The following is a 21,936-nucleotide window of genomic DNA, read 5'->3' on the forward strand; positions in this document are numbered from 1 at the left end:
TCCTGAGCTGCTGTGTGAAGGTGCTCAGTGACTGAGATGTTCTGACCTCGACGGGAAGTTCATTCCACCACCGAGGGGCCGAGACAGAGAATAGTCTACATGAGAGATGGAGGGACCAGGCGAGAAGTACTGGAGGCTCAGAGTATACGAGGTTTGTTCAAACTATGCAGACTAATATTTAATATATTCCTATTTTTGGCATCTACCGGACGCCCTTATCCAGAGTGCCTTACAGTCAGTAGTGACAGGGACAGTCCCCCTGGAGACACTCCTGTTCAGGGACACAGTGGTAGTAATGGTAGTACCACCCCACATCTACCCACCCTTTATTATAAGGAATACAGTTTCCCATAATGCATCTCGGTTCCTCAGGTAATCAACACACACACCAGTGCACATGACGAACGTCTTGCATTGTGTCCAGTTCCATGGTCCAAATCTGCAGATCATGTCACAGTACTGCGAGATGTGACATGGCAGATGCTGTGAATATTAAAAATATATACATAATAATAAAGTTAAACATTCTTCCAAGCTCCTCCCATGCAGGGAGGATTTGCTGCTGTGTGGCGCCCTCTTCTGGCGACGAGCGAAAGTGAATCATTCCCAAACACCACTTTTATTTATGACTCTATTACAGCACAAGCGATATCTTCTCATGAATTGTGGAATACTTTGAATAATCCAAAGAACCCTGCTTTTCCTTTATTTATTTCTTTATTAAAAAAGTGGTTAACGTCTGAATCAGTGGGAATTTGTCTGACACCACTCGTTTTACTCGTATTTACAACAGTCGTATATGCATTCAAGTGATAATAGTGTTTTTATCGCGTGTATTATTGTTGTTAAATCACCACTTGTTACGGGCTTCCCGTGTAGGGTCCCTTTAAATGTGGAGGCCGTCGGGACGCGGCTCAACGCCCCTTTCCGGAAGCCCCGCCAATGGGGGCGCCGCACCGTGCCATATAAGGAGAACGCCCCGCCCCTCTTTGTTGCGCGGTCCAATCGGACGCGGCGGGAATTGTTGAGGGCGGAGTCGGGAGGGGGGGTACAATAACAGTAACTGAATTCGTTTGCGATTAAAAGCCCGGAGTTCCGCTGCGGAGCAGCACGAACTATAATAAGAATAGTAATAAAACCGGGAAATAGTTTATAGATATTTGCTGGTTTTAGTTTGTCGCTCCGCGCGGTGGGGATGGAGGGGAAGCGCAACACGTCCCCCAGGTCGTGGTCGCCGCTCGGCGCAGAACGATGACCGGACCGGGCGCCGCCGGCGCCGCCTCGTCCGCGGCCAGGCTGGCCCGACACGGCCGCTCCAAAAGCACCGGCGGCCGCCACCCGGGCTCGGCGGCCGCGGCGGAAGGCGCCTCGTCCGGCGGCACCGCGGCCAACAACGCCGGCCGCTCGTCCGGGGAGGAGGAGGAGAAAGATGGTGGCGCGCTCTTCTACGTGAACCGGAGCGGCTTCCCCATCGACGGCGTCACCTGGGAGAGGATGTGGACGCATGTGGCCCGAATTCACCCCGACGGCCGGGAGATGGTGGACAAGGTCCGCAACGCCGCCTACCTGGCCCGGGTAAGTTCCCCGGGTCGCACCGTCACCACATGCCCCCCCCCCCCCGCCCCGAAGTCCCGGTGGGGCATCCTGTCAGGACGCCGCATTGTCCTGGAGCCTTTGTGATGGCCCGGTCCTGCTGTCACTTGGCGATTTTGGTCTCCTGATCCGCTTTGGAACTTCCAAGACGTTCATAAGAAGGTCATAAACTGTAGGATCAGGGCGTTGATGCTGGTCTACCGGCTGAAATTGAGTTGCGGGGTGGGGGGCGAGATCAGGGTCGTTGGGACGTCCTGACCGCGACCCCGGGGCCAGCAGCTGTTAAAGTGGAGCAAGAGAGCCCAGCATTCTCCAAACATAGCCTCCTCCTCCTCTTCATCATCATCATCACGGCAGGGTCTCAGGTTTCACTGTGTGAAGGTTTGAACGATGGCCTGGACACGTGTGAGACTGCAGGTGAAAATTCGTTGGCCAGAAGGCTTCCCTCTGACCGCGGAAGGCGTCCTCCTCTTTCATTCCACCCCCCCCCTGCTGTACTTAAAAGATAAAGAGAGACGGAGGGAAGTGTGGGGGGTGATCCTGAAATCCTGCCTGGTCTAAAGCTCACACAGCGCCCGGGGATCAGCCGCGCCGGGGATTATCGAGAATAAAACCCTGTGCAGCTTCCATGTCATGTTTTATTTATCATTTTGGGGGGTGGGGAGACTGCAAATAGTTATGAATTATGACTATGATGGACAGCTCGTCCCTATCATATAATAAGACACTGGAAGAAATTTACATTTACGGCATTTACCAGGTGCCCTTATCCAGAGCGACTTACAATCAGTAGTGACAGGGACAGTCCCCCCTGGAGACACTCAGGGTTAAGTGTCTTGCTCAGGGACACGATGGTAGTAAGTGGGATTTGAACCTGGGTCTTCTAGTTCATAGATGAGTGTGTTACAAACTAGGCTACTAGCAGCCCCACATTTGCCAACATTTCACCCCATAAACATGAAAACGTGAGTCCTGGGTTTGCATAATTCAATATCTTGTCAACCATTCACGACTGAAGCATTCATGTCGTGTCTCAGTATTCTGGAGCAACAGATAAGTGGCACAGTTAAAACAAGCTCCAAAATCTAGCAAAAAAAGAACAAAAGAAAGTTCAACCACCTCCCCAAAAAGCTTTTATTGCTGTCGTAATGCCATAAGTCCCATGTTGAATCAGTCGAGTCTTCATTGCTTTGAAAAAGTTTGAAATCCCAGCTGTACTTATGTATTTATTTATGTGTCCCCAGACGCCACATTGCATTACGTCACATGTACAGGACTTTGTGGCTGTTTCGAACTGTGAAACGTGCAGTAAACTTGACCTCGACCTGTTATTTGTAATGTAATTACGTATAAACGCGTGCGCAGCCAGTTTTCCCGGATGTCCTAACGGCGAGGTCGTCCGATTGCCTTGCAGCATCCGGTACCACCGGTTCCCAGCTACAGGCCGTCCACGTCGGTCCCTGACTGGCTCCACGCCGTCCAGAACTACATGAAGACGCTGCAGTATCCTTCATCTCTTAAAGGGGGGCGCTGGGCGCAGGTGGAGCGACGGCCGCGCCCGACCCGTCACCGTGGAGACGTCCTATTTGCATTGTTCGGCCTGAACGGCCGCTTCTGGGTAATTGTTCTGCCTTGACTACCTGTAGATACAATCACACAGGCACCCAGTTCTTCGAGATTAAGAAGACCAGGCCTCTGTGCGGGTAAGTGAACTTGTGGAGCCCCTCGTCCCGTTAGGGGGTCACCACAGGGTCTGGCCCTTCCTAGTAAGTGAACTTGCAGGTCGGCACGGTAACGCGATTCAAGTTCACCCTCTGGCTGTCAGAACTGGTCACCCCGCCCGGGTCGGCCGCCATTTGTGTTAAACGCTCTGATGTCTCCGTTGCAGGCTGATGGAGACGGCGCGAGAAATGATAAGAGAATCCCTCCCTATCAAATGCCTCGAGGCCGTGATCCTCGGAATGTATCCTTTCAGCTAAAACCGTTCACTTTACTTTACTCGGAAATTGTTAAGTGCTAGATTCATTTTTATTTATTTTATTTGTGTGTGTGTTAGCGTTGGACTCGTTTGAAATACTTTTTGAACAAGTGGGTGTTCAGCTGCTTCTTAAAGGTGGCGGTAGCCTCGGCTAGTCGAATGGAGCAGGACAAGTTGTCCCACCAGCCAGGGACAACGAAGGAGAACAGAGTCGATTGGGATCGGAGACCCCGTGAAGAGGGAATTTTCAGTGTTGTTTCGTTTGCAGATCTGAGAGGGCGTGCAGGAGTGTATCTGGCTAGTAGTGTGTTGGTGTAAGAGGGAGAACTTCCATTTACAGCCCTGTAGGCAGCATCAAGGATTTAAATTCAATGCAGATACCAGGAGCCGGTGGAGAGAGGTGAGAAGAGGCGGGACATGTGTGTGTTTCGGCTGGTTGAAGATGAGGCGGGCTGCCATGTTTTGGACCATCTGGAGATGTTTTATGGTGACCGCAGAGGCTCCAGCCAGGACAGAGTTACAATAGTCCAGATGACTGTTGCCTGGATGAGGAGCTGCGTTGCCTGTTGTGAAAGAAAAGGCTGAATCTTCCTAATCTCACTCTCTAATGATGCAGAGAGTGAACCTGCAGGAGTTCACAAGTCTCTCCGCTTTGGCCCCGCCCCCCCCACTTCCAGATTTGGCTGTTGCTAGGAAACCAGGAGTCTTCGGAGGGAGCGACCTCCCTGGGCCGAGCGAGGCGTCTCGCCGGCTGTCGGGTGTCTGTAAGATGAGTTGGTGTCATGAAGAAGGTCTGGCCCCGGGTCCCCGTTCCGCTTCGACAGCGAGAGATTTGCTACGCGCCGCCCCGCCGCTTTCTTCTGATGCCACGCTGGGTCCTTGATGGCTCCCTGAGACAAATTCCTGCCGAGAGGGACGGCGTTTCTCGTAATGGCTGCGTCTAGGGAGACCGCACCAGTCGATAGGGCAGGATGAGCACAAACGCTGTAATACTGATGAATGTTTGAGTCAGTAAGTAACCAGTATTTGATGATTTGGCTGATATTTGCCACAATACTGTGCATCCTACTGCGACCAAAACCTAGTCTGACACGGTGACTGTGTCCAGTTTCCACACAATACTCGGAATCTTTCCTCTTCTGGCCCGCAGGACTATTTTATGAACGGTTTGTGCTGTGAAGCCGCCCGGCAGGCAGAACATTAAGGTGACGGATGGACGCGAGAGCCGGTGGGAGGGGTGCCGGGGAAGCAGATGGTCGCTCCAAAAAAAAAAAACGGCACCCGGCTCGTGTTTAAAAAAAAAAAAACGCCCTCGAAAGACGCATGTTCTCGTATGACTTAGCAGATTGCGGGAACAGCAACAAACGGGCTTTTCAGAAACGCAGCCAAAGTGCAAGCAATGGCCGTGATTGCGGCGGGGAAGAGAAGGTGCGACCTCTTTTTCTCACATCATTCGAGCTCCTGTAGATTCCTTCTCTACAATATCAGACGGATCCGTCCATATCAACCCAGGCCACCCAGATACTGGTTCAGTCCTTAGTAACCTCACGACTGGATTACTGTAACTCCCTTCTAGCTGGTCTACCACTTTGTACCATTAGACCTCTACAACTGATACAGAATGCAGCAGCACGACTGATCTTTAACCTTCCCAAGTTCTCCACACCGCCCCTCTGCTACGTTCCCTCCACTGGCTCCCAGTAGCTGCAGGCATCAGGTTCTAAATACTGATGCTGGCCTACAAAGCCAAACATGGAGTAGCACCATCCTACCTCACAGCCCTTATTACACCTCGCACTGCACCTGGTATACTCCGAGCCTCCAGTACTGCTCGCCTGGTCCCTCCATCTCTGAAGGTAAAAGGAAGACGCTCATCTAGACTCTTCTCCGTCTTGGCCCCTCGGTGGTGGAATGAGCTTCCAGCTCAGTCACTGAGCACCTTCACACGGCAGCTCAAGACCTTCCTCTTTAGAGAAGATTTAGATGAACTTGTAACCTTCTTCTTGTCTGACTTCTGTATAGAAACTAGAACAGAGTGAATAAAAAGATTGTATTCATAGTTGGGGGTCCTAGTGAACCAGAACTGACCACTTCATCCATGGTGACATGGAAGCACGTTGTAAGTCGCTGGATAAGGGCGTCTGCCAAACTCCTTGAATGTAAATGTTTTCTTCTGGTGGTTAGATGTTCCCCGTGATCACTGCTTGTCCACAGAGAGCCCAGTCTCCCTGACAAGCGTCGTTCTTCTCCTGCGGCCCCGGGCGGGAAATCATTCCGCGTGATAACCCCGAGGCATTCCTGCATTGTGTCCGCCGATGCCGCAGTGAACACAAGCTGCGCTTACATAAGAGTCCAGGAGATGCCAGACACGGGCCAGTACCCCCGAGAGATGAGTCCCACGCGCCACGCCGCTCTCACTCAGGGCTTCCGCAGCAAAAGCGTCTCGCTTTTTTCTCAGTCATGGTGTACGATTAACGTTCCAACGTTCCACCGTACCTGGTTCAGTTACAGAACTGGATGGAAACAGAGAGGCGTGTTAAACGAGGGTTTGAATCATGACCGCCATCCAGGACTATGTTGGTTCAGGACAACGATAGAAACTGAGACCAGTTTATGACCGAGGTAGACCAGTTCCAACATAACATTTACATTTACCAGACGCCCTTATCCAGAGCGACTCACAATCAGTAGTTACAGGGACAGTCCCCCCCTGGAGATACTCAGGGTTAAGTGTCCCTCTCAGGGACACAATGGTAATGGTAGCGGGATTTGAACCTGGGTCTTCTGGTTCATAGGCGAGTGTGTTAACCACCAGGCTACTACCACCCAGTGACTGCCATTGAACCCTGGAAGCGCCCACAGTGGCGTCTGAAGCCCGAAACCTGGGTTTGGTTGTTGAAATTGTTGGGAAATTGTTGAGTGGTTGACCTCCTTGACCCCGCCGCCGCCGCCAGCTACCTGACCAATGGCTTGACCTCGGTGGAGCGCTTCCCCATCAGCTTTAAGACCCAGTTTTCGGGGAACCACTTCCACCACGTGGTGCTGGGCGTCTACTTCAACGGCCGCTACGGCACGCTGGGCATGAGCAGGCGCGCCGACCTGATGGACAAGGCGCTGACCTTCCGCACGCTCGGCGAGCTGGTCTTCGACTTCGAGGACTCCTACCGCCGCTACCAGCACACCATGAAGAAGGTGAAGATCGGCCTGTACGTCCCGCACGACCCGCACGTCTTCCAGCCCATCGAGTGGAAGTACCTGGTGCTCAACGCCTCCCGCCAGGGCCGGGAGGACATGAGGAAGGAGCTGGAGAAGCACGGCCGCGACATGAGGATGAAGGTGGGTCCCCGAGCCCCGCCCGCCCGCCCCGCTTCCGCTCAGAGGAGGCCGCGGAGACGTAACTGGCACATTGGGGTCAGTGTTTTGTAGCCGCGGGGCGCGTCTTCCGAAGGGCGTCAGCTCTGACGCCGCTTGTCGAGTCTCGTTATGGCAGCTTCAGACGACCAGCAGAATCCTGGCTGCCGATAGGTCGGTGCCGTCTGAGCTGTCCATGCTAATTAAGGCCACGCCTCCCGGTCTCCTGTGTCTGCTGAAGCTGTGCCAGCAGACGCCAGCTTGGTTTTCGGTGGAAACGAGAGTGTGGTTGTCATTGTGATACACAGCAGCGCAGCACACGGTGCACATGGGGCACACGACGAAACGTGTCCTCTGCATTTAACCGTCACCCTCGGTGAGCAGTGGGCGGCCATGACAGGCGCCCGGGGAGCAGTGTGTGGGGACGGTGCTTTGCTCGGTGGCACCTTGGCGGCTCGGGATTCGAACCGGCAACCTTCTGATTACGGGGCCGCTTCCTTAACCGCCCCCTACCCACCTGCCTTCCTGGTATCAGAAGGAGACCATTTGGCCACAAACAGGAAGTTGATGTTTTACCGCGTGTGGGAGGCAGATGGGTGGCGGGCCGATCGAGCGGAGTCGATTAGCGTAATGACGCCGCCGCCGCGCGGGGAGCCTCCCTCTGTTCCTGCCGGCGACGCGGCGTGAGATAAATGCGAACGGAGCTCAGCGGGGCGTGCAGGGTTTGTCGTGACAGCAGGGTGTCTGGAGCAGAACCCGGCGCTAACCAACGCCATCCGCTCTTAACACAGATCCTGAAGTCGTCCAGCGCGCAGTCGCCCATCAAGGAGCGGACCAGAGGCAAGTCCCTCTCGCCGCGCCGGCGCCAGAGCAGCCCCCAAAGACGCCACCTCCACAGGAGAGACAAATCGTAAGTGACCGCGGCCGGCCAGTGAAAATGGCCCGTGACATCAGGCCGGAACGCCATCTTTTGGAACGTGCGCTTTGGCAAATTTATGCCTAAATTCAAATTACGTGTCACATACACGGTCGTACACGGTATGATATGCAGTCAAATGATTTTAGCGACCGATACTGACCACAGTATTGCAAACGTTGCAAGTATACAATGAACCAATGTGCAAATATTGCAAACATAACCAAATATTACACTTTTACGTCTTTGACATAAAACACGTGTAACAGGCAGGGTGAAGGTGTGCAAATGGGTGGAGTATAAAGTGACAAAGTGACAAAGAGTTAAAAGTTAAAGGTTTGTGCAATGATTTCCAGGGGGATTGAGTCCAGCAGCGACTGTAGCAACACTTGGATCCAAAAGTGAGTCTTAGGTTCCTTTTTCGCTTTATTCAAAGCTCTTTAGAACCCATCCGGTCTTTGTCTCTTTACAGCACCGTGAGAACTACATTAAAATACACAGAAACATGCACATAACTACATACGTTTTACGCATAATTCAGAACTATAAATACGCATGAAAACGAACACGCCTCGCTGCGCCCACCAAGAAATGCAAACATGCAGCAGGACAACCATATCCTCTGCCAACACCATCACAAACACACGAACGACCCACATTATAGAATACAATACATTATAGTGAATACAATAAAAATGTTAATATTTCCATCAAGAAAATGTCCACCCATAAAAGGACAATTGTGGTCCTTTACAGCGATTGAAAGTGAAAGTGCTGTACAGTGTGTATTCCGAGTTTTTTCTCCTCCCAGCGGCTTATCGGAGCTCCAGACGGAATTCGAGTTTTAACCTCCCTTTCCGCGGATCGGACGCGCTGCGAGCTCCGACCGGAAGTTCACCGGGAGTTCGCCGCCAGATCCCATCTTTAGGGCCGCGAGAGCCTTGTGCGGCGCAACCTGTGTGCGTTAATCTTGGCGAGCAGCTGCGGCCGAGTTTGGAGCTCCTCGTGTTTCGGGGTCTCGGCTCAGCCGCAGGCGAGTCGGGGGAACCCCCGCGACAGCTGAAGCCCGTTTGCCGGAACCGGTTCTTGAACCTTTTCCCAGGGGACAATGATGAAATGCTGACATTTGTGGTACTGGAGAAATCAAGAAAATTATTGGTAATTGAAAGTTATACTTAATTATAACACCAAACCAAAAAATAATTGTACAATTAAAATCTTGATGCTTTTCCGTATTAGCCTGGCCATGAGACGCGCCGTGAGGACCACAGATGTCCTTGTCTGGAGTTGGGACCTGTCCAGGGATGCGCTTTAACTGATTTCGTTTACATTTACAGCGTTTACCAGACGCCAGACGAGAGTAGTTATGGGGACAGTCCCCCCCAGGAGACACTCAGGGTTAAGTGCTCAGGGACACGATGGTAGTAAGTGGGATTTGAATCTGGTTTTTCTGGTTCATAGGCGAGCGTGGTACCCCACTAGGCTACTACCACCCATACAACCAGTAGTTACAGGGACAGTCCCTCCTGGAGACACTCAGGGTTAAGTGTCTTGCTCAGGGACACGATGGTAGTAAGTGGGGTTTGAACCTGGGTCTTCTGTCATGTTCTGTTGAAGGAGGTGACGTGGCGAACCGAGGGCAGAAATGTCTGATCCAGTGTTTCCTTTCACACACACACACACAGAGTGCAGAGACGGTTGTGCCCCGGCGCGTTTTTTTTTTTGCTGACGCCCGCGGTAACAGGATCCGAGCGTGGCAGCTGCGTTCAACACCAGCAGCCATCGCCCGCAATCCCTCGCCGAGACGCGGCCCGGCCAAATCTGCCTTTCCGCCGCCATCGCTAGTTCCCCAACGTTGATCTGTCACACCGGTGTGCCGCCGTGCCGGTTGGCATCTCGGGTCAACGAGGGGATTGACCCTCTAAGCCAGATTAGAGCCAGTGTGCCCGTGCTGGTGAGACCGCAAGGGCCGCCACGCAGCTATTTCGGTCCGCCGCCCACTCCGACTCTTTGTTGTCGTGAGACGTTAATTGCCGCGCTGGAAGCGCCGTGGACCTCCACCTCCTGCCGGCGAGTTCCTCTCCTCAAGAACCGACCCTGTTCGTCATCTGTCACCGACACCGACAATTATCCGAGTTCGAAATGGAAGAACAAAAAAAAAATTTTTTTTTAAAGGGCTGTTATTAACCCCACGTGGCTCTCAGACATGTGGGTTTAAAGTCGATGTTAAACCGCGGCTTCTTCTGAAGAGATGCCTGCTCCGGGTTCTGTTCGTTCTCTCTCTCTCTCTCTCTCTCTCTCTCTCTCTCTCTCTCTCTCTATATATATATATATATATATATATATATATTTTTTTTTTTTAATTAAAGGTACGGTGTGCCTTTTAAAAAGCGGTTTGCACCTCGAAGCACCTCGACCATCCAGGGGAGCAGGGAGGCCTTCAGGATCCGTGCGCTTCTTTAAATGGAACGTCGTTTTTAGCTTTCTGTTTCAAATGATAAACTACGGTATAATACAGTACAGGCCACACACGTTTGGAGACACCTTCTCATTCAACGTGTTTTCTTTATTTTCATGACCATTTACGTTGGTAGATTCTCACTGAAGGCATCAAAACGATGAATGAACACATGTGGAGTTATGTACTTAACAAAAAGTGGAGACCTGACCTCCACAGTCACCGGACCTGAACCCAGTCCAGATGGTTTGGGGTGAGCTGGACCAACAAGTGCTAAACACCTCTGGGAACTCCTTCAAGACTGTTGGAGAAGCATTTCAGGTGACGACCTCTTGAAGCTCATCGAGAGAATGCCAAGAGTGTGTAAAGCAGTAATCAGAGCAAAGAAACTAGAATATAAAACATGTTTTCACTTATTTCTCCTTTTTTTGTTAAGTACATAACTCCACATGTGTTCATTCATAGTTTTGATGCCTTCAGTGAGAATCTACCAACGTAAATGGTCATGAAGATAAAGAAAACACGTTGAATGAGAAGGTGTCCAAACCTCTTGCCTGTACTGTATGTGTCTATATTATGTGCTGTAGTACAATATCTACTGTATGACAAATAATGGCACAGTTGTGGACTAGCGGGTAAGAAAGGGGACCTGTATTCGGAAGGTTGCGGGTTCGAATCCTGAACGTGGTCCCCTTGATCTTGTTATATTATTTAAAACCGTGACAGAAACAAGCAGCGGTGCTGAAGATGACGGGGTGACTTGTGGGGCCGTTGTTCGCGTTGGCCAATCAGCCGGGTTTATTGTGAGTTAAGAGCGAGCAGCAGTGCCCGGCTGCCGCTATAGCAAGAAAGCGGAATCAGGTTTCCGCTGTCGTGCTCGGCGGCCCCGTTCTGTTCCTGGACGTTAACGCTCGCGTTCTAGACGTCTGTTCTTGTCCGTCTCTCCTCTGTTGCCTCGGACTGGGCCCTCCTGGTGTTTTGCTGTCACCGTCAGAACGGATCTTTGTCTGGGCTCGTGCCCCCCCCCCCCCCCCTAAACAACACTGCGGTTTTCTGGTGTCAGTCGGGTGGGCTCAGCTGATTAAAAAATTGGCAAAGAACGAGATGTAATTAACTATTTCCACAGTGTGTGATTTTTGATTTGTTTGCGATTTTACTTTGAAAATTGTGATTCATTCTGAAGCTATAATATTAAAATAAATATTTGTAATTATTAGAAAATAATAATTTAGTTGTTTTTTTTTTTTTAGGCCTGCAGCCCTGGACCGGAAGCCCGCGGAGCTCAGCACCCTGAGCGATGGGTACCAGATCCGTATCTGATGTTCTCCGGAGCTGAAACCCCCCCCCGCCGCTGTCCAGTCAGGGTTGTATAGATGTCCCTTTGACGAGAGACCTTTTAAGCAGAAGCAGGAAGCGTTCCCACGTCTGAGGCTGAAAACCGACACCGGACGCCCCGTCCCCGCCCACACGGACATCATGGAAGATGGGCGTCGGCGCCCTGCGGTGTAACCCGAGAGCGCGGCGCGCCCCGCCGTGAACCCGTATCTGCATCGCGAACAAACCGTTTGTCCAAATCACTTTTATTCCCCAAATGCAGAAACGTATCAGTATTTATCGGGGATTTTAACAAAAAAAAAATCTTTTTTTTTTTTTTTTTTTTATTTCGAGGGTGGTTTGTGTTTTTTGAATGCGGACATCACTTGTGTCCATAGCTACGTATTTTTTAATTTAATGGCCATCGGTCTTTGGCGAGACAGGGAGACTCGTGGAGTTCTGATCGAGCGAAGCCTTAACGTGTGAGAAATGGACAAGGTCCCTCCTGCCTGTCCCCACTGTCACTCGGAGGGATTTAATGATAATTCGCCCGAATCCACGTCTTCCCTGACCAAGGCCTTCAGTCTGGATTTCTCCAATACTTGAAAACACAGACAGGCGGCGCCGTCAGTCTTTCATACGGCGCGTCCACGTACCTGTGGTCTCAACCTGAAAGGAAAATGCTGTCCGACGTGCACAAGTGGCCGTTTTACCAATTACGACAACTTCGTCCACGTAGAGGCCGTTTCTAAAGCACAAGCGAAGCCTGATCTTCAGAAACAGACGTGGCCAAGCATCATATATTGTTGGGAAAGACCACCTTCTATATTCATATAAAAGGAGTCTAATGGTAATTTATGTCCACATGAGGTGTTATCTGTTATTTATATAAGACATGACGCAGCAGAACGTGTCTTTTTATCAAGGGAAGGCGCCCAGAAGATGAACTTTAACAAAGCTTGAAAAAGGGGAGGAGCCTGTATGCCTGATTGACAGCTCTCACGCACCCTTCCTCATTCTGGACAATTTAAACCCTCCTGTCAATACGTGAGACGTCCAGGTGTAGCGCTGCGTCCCTCTCCTCCCTTTCCCCTCCGCTCTCTACACTCCCTGGACAGAGGGGACGCCAGTGGACGCCACAAATGACATCCCCGGGACCACGCCCACTGCTGATCCGGCACCTTATTTCACACGTCTGTGAAGATTCTCAGTCGTCCAGGTGAATTTGTCTGAAAGTTGAGTCCTGGCAACTGGACTTTCTTTCTTTCTTTAATGTAGAGACGTTTCAAAGTTCTGTGGATGCAGAATGAAACGTCTCTACGTTAAAGAAAGAAAGTCCAGTTGCCACGACTCAACTTTCAGACTTGTTTCACACGGTAAACTAGTGAATGTGACTTTAGTGGACACGTCCCTACATGCCACGTCTTATGCGGGACCTCGGAACATTTATCAGCTTTATTCGGTTTTAGAAACGTCAGGGCGGGACCACGGCGCGTTTCTGCTCCGGAGCCGGCGTTACGAAGTGCAGTGTTCGGTTTAGTATTGGTTCGGTGCAACTGGGGCCGGTGTGTCCATCACGTCCCCGAGTCCCGCGATCTGATGACATATCACAACGATACCGCCGCAGGGCGGTCCTGTACGATACAATCAGGACACGGACTGACGAAAAACGTACAAATGTACAGAATCCGTAGTTCTCTTCTTTCATGGAATGTTGTTTTCTGGTGGAAATTGTCACTTCATCCCTTGTTTTTTCTGCTATAAAAGTGGCTCAACTGGACACCAGCGTATTGATCACTGATCATGATCCATATTTGCCATGCTGGGTAATGAGAAGAAAAGGAAAATTAAAACGCGGCGTAGCAGCATGTTTGCGCGGCCGGAGGAAACGTTTTCGTGCTAAATCTGGTCCCATCTTTTCCAAGAGACGACGATGTTTTGTAAAAAATAACAGTGTTGATGATTTGGGAAAAAAACTCCAGACCAATTTTAAACTTGACAAACTCAGCATGTTTTAATAAAAGAATTATGTTTTTAATGGCTGTGCCGTTTTTTTTTTTATTATTATTCCACCGCCATGCATGTAGCTCATTTTTCTGGATCCAGGATCACATTTTAATGCCATGGCTCCAGTTCCCAGTTCCAGGGGTTGGAGAGAGGAGAGAAGTGGTCGGTCTTGGTGGGATCATCGGGGTGATAAAGTCGCCATTTGGCCGGATGGATGGCACCACCACCATCTTCTGCTGAGAAGCTGCAGGTCAGAGGACCTGAGAAGGTGGGGGTCGTTCTTCATCCTGACATGTGGCTTCGGTTACTGGTCAGGCGAAAGGTCCTCCTGCACAATTACCGACTCGCCTTTCCCCAGATCACCTTCACCCTGAACCCACGTGCAGGGTTCCAGGCTTGCAAGGTCAGGGGCTTTCATAGAACTTACACATAATAATTCACCTCGTTTCTCTCCTTTTCAATGACTACTGTATTACAGTTCATTTTTATTTATATCGCCACAACACTCTAGTCCTCCACAACGTTTTTTTATTGAACTTAACCTAACTCGGCATTTGTATGTGGACAGAAAAGAAAGAAGAAATATACTTCCTTCCGTGCACATGACAATAAACACGTTGGATCCTCGGACTACATGCTCAGAATATGCTAATGACCGTATTATTAGCATAATTGACAAATGAGCAGGTTGGATGTTGCTGTGGATGAAAGAGAATATTTGAATCACCACGGTGAAATAAAATTATGACGGTCCATCAGGGGGACGCCGCGCCGGTAGTACTCCACAGGGTGGCAGGACACGAGTTCCTTTTAATAGAAGCGTTTCTTAACGCGCATGGAGGACGGCATACGTTTTAAAATCTACAGAAGTCACGAGCTCCCTTCTGTGTTCTGTGTGTTCACTGTCATTTAGGTTTTGGTTAATAAGATATTATATAATAAATAATTAAGAATTTGATATACATTTTGGATTTTACCTTTCAGCTGCACCACAAGACTGGTTGGATATTAAAAAAATATGTTTAGTCTTTTTTGTACACAGAGACGCATGGATTTTGCATACAGGAAGATCTTTTTATGGATATCTTCTACTGCACATTGGGCTCAACAAATTAAAACAGTCACAAATCTACGCTCAGTATCCCATCACAACACGGTTGTTCCCATTACGGGGAGCAAAAATGAATTTGCACCATTTTAGCATATAAATACACTGGAATTAGTGAAAGTAAATCGTCATTCCTCATTAAAACAATCGTACAAAAAAAAAAAAAAACAATAGGAACAAACAGTCCGTGGGGGAGAAATGCCACGCGTTCCGTAAAATAATAAAAAGTTAAGAACCTTGTGCGTGAACAGTTTTCTGGCACAGTCCGGCCGGGTCAGCGCTGCAGTCTGAACCGCGCCACCAGGGGCAGGTGGTCGGAGGAGTTGTGCTCGGTGGGCAGCCCGTTGGCCGCCTGGAGGACCGCCTCGTCCACCAGCGCCAGCCTGGCCAGCAGGAGCAGGCCTCGGTCGCACGCCGCGCCCCGCCCTGCCAAGTACGGACCGTCACAAGAGTAAACACCGGGCGGGGCGCCGCTACGTCGGGGCCCGGACTCACCTGACTGTACGGAGACGTCTCCCGCAGCCGGAGAGTAGAAGATGTAGTCCACGGTGATGGCCGTTTTTGAGTGACAGGTGGTGATCTCTTTTTTCCGTCCGTCTTTCAGGTAATGCGAGTAAACGGAGGCGAGATTCAAGCCGTGCTCAATCTGAGGCCTGTTAATGCGCACACACACACACACACACACACACACACACACAGACAGAACTGCTTCATCACACTTGCATGTGGGGGAGATCAGGGGGAGACGCAGAACAGTCCTGTCTCGCAATGCGGATGCGGTGGAGAACGGCAAGTCAGAGAGAGAAATCGCGCCTCTCAGATTTACATTTATATTTACAGCATTTACCAGACGCCCTTATCCAGAGCGACTACAATCAGTAGTTACAGGGACAGTCCCCCCCGAAGACACTCAGGGTTAAGTGTCTTGCTCAGGGACACAATGGTAGTAAGTGGGATTTGAACCTGGGTCTTCTGGTTCGTAGGCGAGTGTGTTACCCACTGTAACTGATGTAAGATCGGTGGTCAGGACCAAACCAAAAAAAAAATCAATTTTTTTGTATATTATTCAATTTAAAACCATATAAAATTTTCAACTGTGTAGCAGCATCTAGTGGTCAAAAGCGGCACTGCAGATTGACAAAAGTGCCATTTCATTATGCAATCTGAAAATATATATATGTTTGTGTGTGTGTGTGTGTGTGTGTATATATATATATATATATATTTTTTTTCTTGTCTTAAAACTTTTTCATACCTTTATTGTACTAGGTGGATAAAAGAGCTGTGCAAACTCACCCATGTGTAGCTGCCTTGGCTGGCACATCACTCTCACTCTCATTTGTCTCTGTAAAAAAATTCAAGTGATATTTGAGTATTCAGCACACATCAGTTAGGAGTAATTCAAGTAAACGAGAAAAGAACATCCGGACATTGTGCCTGGTCGCTTGCTCAATGTAACGCCAGCAAACACCAGCATCCAGACAACGCGCCATCAAACGCAATTTCGGGTCATTTCATACAGACGTCAGGTGAAAAGGTACCTGACGGGCGCTCCTCATACTGGCACTGCTGGCTGACGCCCAGGCTCGGAGGCCAGATGGGGACGTTGAGAAGCCGCTGGCCCCTGGGACTGTCCTCCTGTCCGGACACCTGCAGGAAAAAAAAAACAACCTCAACACAGGCCACACCCACAATTCAAATGACGTAAAATAGTTCCTCTCGTGAGAATATGTTAGATGGGATTGCCCCGCCCACCTTGCCGATGGCCATGCCCCCGTAGTCCAGCCTGCGCTCCCGGATGAAGCTGTAGAGGGGAGACCCCGGCACGGAGTTGAAATCCCCGCAGAGCACCACGGGGCAGGTGCTCCCGTCGGCGAGGCGCGCCACGCGGCCCACCTCCGCCAGCAGCACGCCCAGCTGGGCCAGTTTGATGTCCCCTCGGCGCGGGTTGTACAGGAGGTGGGTGTTGGCCACGCACACCCTGGCGGCGGCCGCACCCGGCGGCGCGACGGGCTCCAGCAGCGCCACCAGGCCCACGTTGTCCCGGTCCATCAGGGGGACGCCGCGCCGGTAGTACTCCACAGGGTGGCAGGACACGAGGGTGAAGCGGTCGCGTCTGAACACCACGGCGCAGCCATCCGGCTTCTTACCCGTCCTCCTCTTGTACTCACAGTGGTAGCCTGCGATCACAACGGCCATAACTAACAAAGTTATTCAGTTCACACACAACGTGCCATGAGAATCTGGTGAAAAAGGACCTCGGTGTCAAATATTAACGGTATAAATAAAGACACTTTTCAGAAGTCTGCATTGTAAACTCTTTTTCTGACTTTTATATATATACGCACACACACACACACACACACACATTGTTAAACAATGTAATAAATACAAGAAATACACACAGTATATGGAAGGGAAAGAACCGTACGGGTGCAAGTAAAACATCAAATGTAAGCTCTTGGTTGCCTCTTTCTACTCGCCAAATGACAAATAAATTCTTAAATCATTTTAAATTTACACACAGAAGCTAAATGTTTTGGAATAAAATAGGGCTGCACGATTTGGGGGAAAAAAAGACATATTGCAATTATCGAGATCAATATTGTGATATGCCATATGATAAATGGGGGGGCAGTGGTGGCCCCCCCATTTGGGGCAGTGGGGGCCTAGCGGTTAAGGAAGCGGCCCTGTAATCAGAAGGTTGCCGGTTCGAATCCCGATCCGCCAAGGTACCACTGAGGTGCCACTGAGCAAAGCACCGTCCCCACACACTGCTCCCCGGGCACCTGTCATGGCTGCCCACTGCTCACTCAGGATGATGGGTTAAATGCAGAGGACAAATTTCACTCTGTGCATTGTGTGCTGTGCTGCTGTGTATCACATGTGACCATCACTTCACTTTATTTATTATTAAAGGGCACTTGCTTGTATATCAACGAAAAGTCGCATAAAAATTACTAACAGTGAAATGTTTAATTTCAAAGTGAAACATACAATCTACTTATAACTTGAAATGCCCAGTGCTTTCATACAATATTCTACTAAATTAAATAATCACAAAAAACCCTTTACATTACTGTCGAACGACAAACCCTGGTAAAGGCTAAACAACTGTTTTGGCCATTATAAAATCCAGTATTATAGTTCTTACGTTTAACCAAAACGTTGTTTGGAGGCTGACTTGAACACAGGAATGCATAGCTTCGCTAGCTTAGCCTAGCTTAGCTAAGGTTAAGACTTATAAAACGGGATTTTATAATGGCTAAATATATTCAAAACAATTGTCCAGCCTTACCTATGAAATGTAATCCCTGGTTTGGAGTGTACAGCGGTTTGTACAGCCCCAAGCAGCACAAGAGTGAGGCATTTTTATGCACTTCTCTCCATAGACATGTATATGCTTCACTCCACAGCAGAGCCTTTCGCAATATGGCGGCGACGTTGCCGTACGATGCAGCTCGTCATGTCTAAATGGCAGAACTCCACATGTGTTCATTCATAGTTTTGATGCCTTCAGTGAGAATCTACCAACATAAATGGTTATAAAAATAAAGAAAACACATCGAATGAGAAGGTGTGTCAAAACTTTTGGCCTGTACTGTATAATAAAACTGGTAAATAAAACCATAAGTGAAACAACAATTGGGGTGCAAAGAGAGGTTCTATTAAATGTTATAAAGGAATAAACTGGCCTGGGTACCTAAAGATTCCAGCGCGGGTTTGATCTGATCTTGATAGTGGTCCTCTTGCACCTCTTGCAGACACATTATCTGTTCCGATAGAGAAAGGACATTAAAGCCTGAAAGGACGACTCTTTTTTTTTTTACGGCTGGACGTGAACCTCTTGACGCACGTCTGGGCTGTGCTGCTCCAGCTCTCTGATGATGTTGGGGAACCTGTGGCGCCAGTCGAGGACGCCGCCGCGGCAGTGTTGGTACAGGTAGGCGTTGTCGCGGAGCAGCTGCTGAGAGAGGATGTTGTAGGACATCACCGAGAAGTCGAACGCGGGCAAGGTGTGGCCGTAGCGGTGCGATAGGTCCTCCCACTCCCGCCGTATCTCTGCAAAGCGGCGCGGGACGGGACCGTTAGCGACTTTTGGACGTGACCCGTGCCGCTTTAGATCGAGGGGGTTACCTGACGAGCGTCCCGCATCCTCGGGACTCGACGAGGACCTTCTGGGAGAGCGAGCGGGTGAACTGTGGGCGCTCGAGTCCCTGGGCGCGCGCCGCTGGTTTTCCGAGCTCTTCCTCCGTTTGGGGGGAGGCTCTCTATCCGAGTTCATGGCTCCGCTCGAGAAGCGCGGCGACCATGGGGCGAGGCCGCTGGCGAACTGTCCCGGGGCCGCGCGTGGCGTCCACCCCGCGAGCTGGTGCCTGGAGCAGGTCGGGGGACACGGCGGCGCGAGGGTCAGTAGGTGATGCCTCGGCCTGTAGAAGCTCCTCCAGGCGGGCAGGAAGCTGGAGCCCACCGAGGTCACGTGACGGGCGAACATGGGTTGGCTGCGAGGAAGAAGCACCCAGGGGTCAAGCTCCAGAATATCTGGATAATTCTGGAAAAATCCCAGTAAACGTTCGACTTCTAACACCAGTTAACGCACAATATTAAATAAAACGAGTGCAGTTGTTGTCATTTAACGCCCCCCCCCCTCACCCATGGGCGTCACTTATACTGTTGCTATGGTTACCGAGCACACCAACCACAAAACATGACAGTGAACGAACCAACACGAATTCAAGATCAAGAGTCAGACGTGAATCAAATCGTCCCGTATTACACACTCCAGATTAATTAATAACGTAACAACGTGTGTGTTTTGCCACATTAAAACCCGACTGCCTCGATCAGTATCGGTAAATTGATCGGTATGGATTGATATATATATATATATATATATATTTCTTCTGACTTACTCGGCGGCTCCGCTGAGCGCATCCTGCCTGCCCTGCGGTCGAGGCATTCGTCGCTGCCCGCGGACTGGACGCTAAGCCGGTCGCCAAACTGGGCTAAAGTACAGCGAGGTTTGAAGCAGGTAAACAGACCGCGGCGGCGGCCATGTTCGGCCCGTCGCACGGTGATGACGTCGACGAGGCGCCGGCGAAACTGAAGCGGCTTCGAAAAGACAAAAGACAAAAAAAAAAAAAAAAAAAAAACACGGAAGATTTAGCCGCGTCCGCAACGCCGATTTTAAATATTTTAAAATATTTTAAAAGGTTCGAACCGACGGTCGGATTTGGAATAAAACGAAGGGCGGCGGTTGTCGGCACGATGTCGGCGTCGCTCACGGGGAAATAAGAAAAGCCGGACCCGCGTCGGGCCGACCGCGGACCCACCCGGTACCGGTCCGCGTCCGCTCTTCACTCCCGGGTCTCCTGCGGCCCGCCGGAGCGGCGCTGCCCCGCGGACGGTCCCATGTCGGCGGCCCCGCACGGCAGAGAAGGGGGGGAACGGCCTCGCCCCCGCGGACCAGGATTTACATTTATTATTAACGGGCGCTGGTGTTTCGACCTGAGCTGAAAACACGCCGGTTTTCTCGGTGTTTCTGTTTGAAGTCCAAGACACGGTGTCAATTGTTAAGTCCACTTCATCACACAGTCACCCTGTCAAGCACAGACAGTGGTAAATTCACCCTAGTTAGGCTGGTTAGGGTACCAGGTCACTGTAGCACCAATATACCAAAATATACCACTATTACCACCAATTCAGCACCAGTCGTAAAAAAGTGATTAAATTGAAGTGATGGTCATATGTGATACACAGCAGCACAGCACACGGTGCACACAGTGAAATTTGTCCTCTGCATTTAACCCATCACCCTGAGTGAGCAGTGGGCAGCCATGACAGGTGCCCGGGGAACAGTGTGTGGGGACGGTGCTTTGCTCAGTGACATCTTGGCGGATCAGGATTTGAACCGGCAACCTTCTATGTAACAGACAAACTACAGATCCCACAATGCAGCGCTTCAGTCGACCTTACCAAGTGTTGGCCGGCTGTGCAATTGAGTTTGACCGTTTTTTCTTTACACATGCTCCATTCTTCTCCTCCTCTCGCTGTCCTTCTCTGCTGTTGATGTCCTGCTGGCCCCGACGGTGCATGTCCCAGGGCCCTCAGGTGCTCTGCTGTCCAACATCCGATCTTCAACAAGTGAGGGTTCCAGTCTCTGGAAAGAATCCTGTTTGGTTCCTGTCCCTAACAAGATCAGCCCAGTCGTGACCGCAGGCCCAGTGGTGCTGACTTCACACGTCATGAAAACACTGGAGAGAAGACGGCTGGTTCTGCTCTGGGTGTCTGAGAGGAGATTCTCCGGATCACGGACAACCCCTCTCACCCCATGCAGGCCTCCCTGACGGACCATCAGAGCACACGCCTCTAAACGCAGACCTGAGCTCCACAGGAAGCCCTTCTTCCTCGTGGCAATAAGAACAACAACTCTTCCCCATTCTTCTCAGGATCAGTATTAAAGTCTGATTGTACCCTCCTGTACGCTTGGTCTGGGTTCAGACAGTCTTAACTACAAGGCATCTTCTGTTGTGTCCCGCGTGTCATCAATTCAACAGGAATCCACCAGTTCTGACAGAGGACATATCGTCTTAAAATGATGATTGTGTTTTTTTTTTTTTTTTTTTGACAGTCGACATTTACACTACAAAAAATAGTCAAATGTTACCACATAAAATCAAATAAATCAACTATTATTTAAGTAAATGATTAGACACAGCAACAGCATCCACAAATGTCCCACATGGGCCTATAATCTTTCACAAAATGTCGAATTCCTCAAGGTGGCTGTAGTACAATAATAGTAGAAAAGTTTTATTCGGTAGTGAGACTAATTAAATGCTTTTTTCCCATCTTCCCTACAGTAGCCGTGAAGGGACTTACCATTTACATTTTAAGGCATTTAAGGCATTTTTTTTTTTATATCAGAAGCCCTTATCCAGAGCAATCAGTAGTTAGAGGGACAGTCCCCCCCTGGAGACACTCAGGGTTAAGTGTCTTGCTCAGGGACACAATGGTAGTAAGTGGGATTTGAACCCACCAGGCTACTACCATCAAAAGTGTAAAACACAAATAACAGCGACTAAAAAGTGAAAGTGGTAATAATGTTCGTGTTGATATGTAGAGATGTTCTATAAAGAAATGTGGATTTCACTTCACTTTCAGATGGAGAACGATATTGTTTCCTTTGTCATTGTTTCATGAGATGTGCG

At 50.0% G+C, this 21,936-nt stretch overlaps 2 protein-coding genes across 5 annotated transcripts; one reads left to right on the plus strand and one right to left on the minus strand.

Moving 5' to 3' along the window:
* The first annotated feature begins 1,064 nt into the window (after nucleotides 1-1,064).
* On the plus strand, nucleotides 1,065-13,648 carry vash2 (vasohibin 2). Its single transcript, XM_028953206.1, has 7 exons — nucleotides 1,065-1,575; nucleotides 3,008-3,096; nucleotides 3,240-3,296; nucleotides 3,482-3,556; nucleotides 6,526-6,907; nucleotides 7,714-7,832; nucleotides 11,547-13,648. The coding sequence occupies exons 1-7, from the start codon at nucleotides 1,252-1,254 to the stop codon at nucleotides 11,614-11,616; spliced, it is 1,116 nt and encodes a 371-aa protein (XP_028809039.1). The 5' UTR covers nucleotides 1,065-1,251; the 3' UTR covers nucleotides 11,617-13,648.
* Nucleotides 8,960-20,311, minus strand: angel2 (angel homolog 2 (Drosophila)). 4 transcript variants are annotated; one of them, XM_028953204.1, is made up of 10 exons: nucleotides 19,639-19,813; nucleotides 18,863-19,227; nucleotides 18,582-18,787; nucleotides 18,429-18,498; nucleotides 16,481-16,905; nucleotides 16,267-16,375; nucleotides 16,022-16,070; nucleotides 15,221-15,378; nucleotides 14,962-15,151; nucleotides 8,960-8,972 (listed from the first exon to the last, which is right to left on the minus strand). In XM_028953204.1, exons 1-9 carry the CDS (start codon nucleotides 19,683-19,685, stop codon nucleotides 15,000-15,002), a joined length of 1,581 nt encoding a protein of 526 aa, XP_028809037.1. In that variant the 5' UTR covers nucleotides 19,686-19,813; the 3' UTR covers nucleotides 8,960-8,972; nucleotides 14,962-14,999. The 4 variants fall into 4 exon arrangements, with proteins under 4 accessions (XP_028809037.1, XP_028809035.1, XP_028809038.1 ...); XM_028953202.1 differs by lacking the exon at nucleotides 8,960-8,972 and adding an exon at nucleotides 13,686-14,315; XM_028953205.1 differs by lacking the exons at nucleotides 8,960-8,972; nucleotides 19,639-19,813 and adding an exon at nucleotides 20,059-20,311 and having other exon boundaries at nucleotides 14,619-15,151.
* Between the last annotated feature and the right edge of the window lie 1,625 nt (nucleotides 20,312-21,936).

This window comes from Denticeps clupeoides, chromosome 14 (assembly GCF_900700375.1).
Source record: "Denticeps clupeoides chromosome 14, fDenClu1.1, whole genome shotgun sequence".
In the NCBI taxonomy this organism is placed as follows: domain Eukaryota; kingdom Metazoa; phylum Chordata; class Actinopteri; order Clupeiformes; family Denticipitidae; genus Denticeps; species Denticeps clupeoides.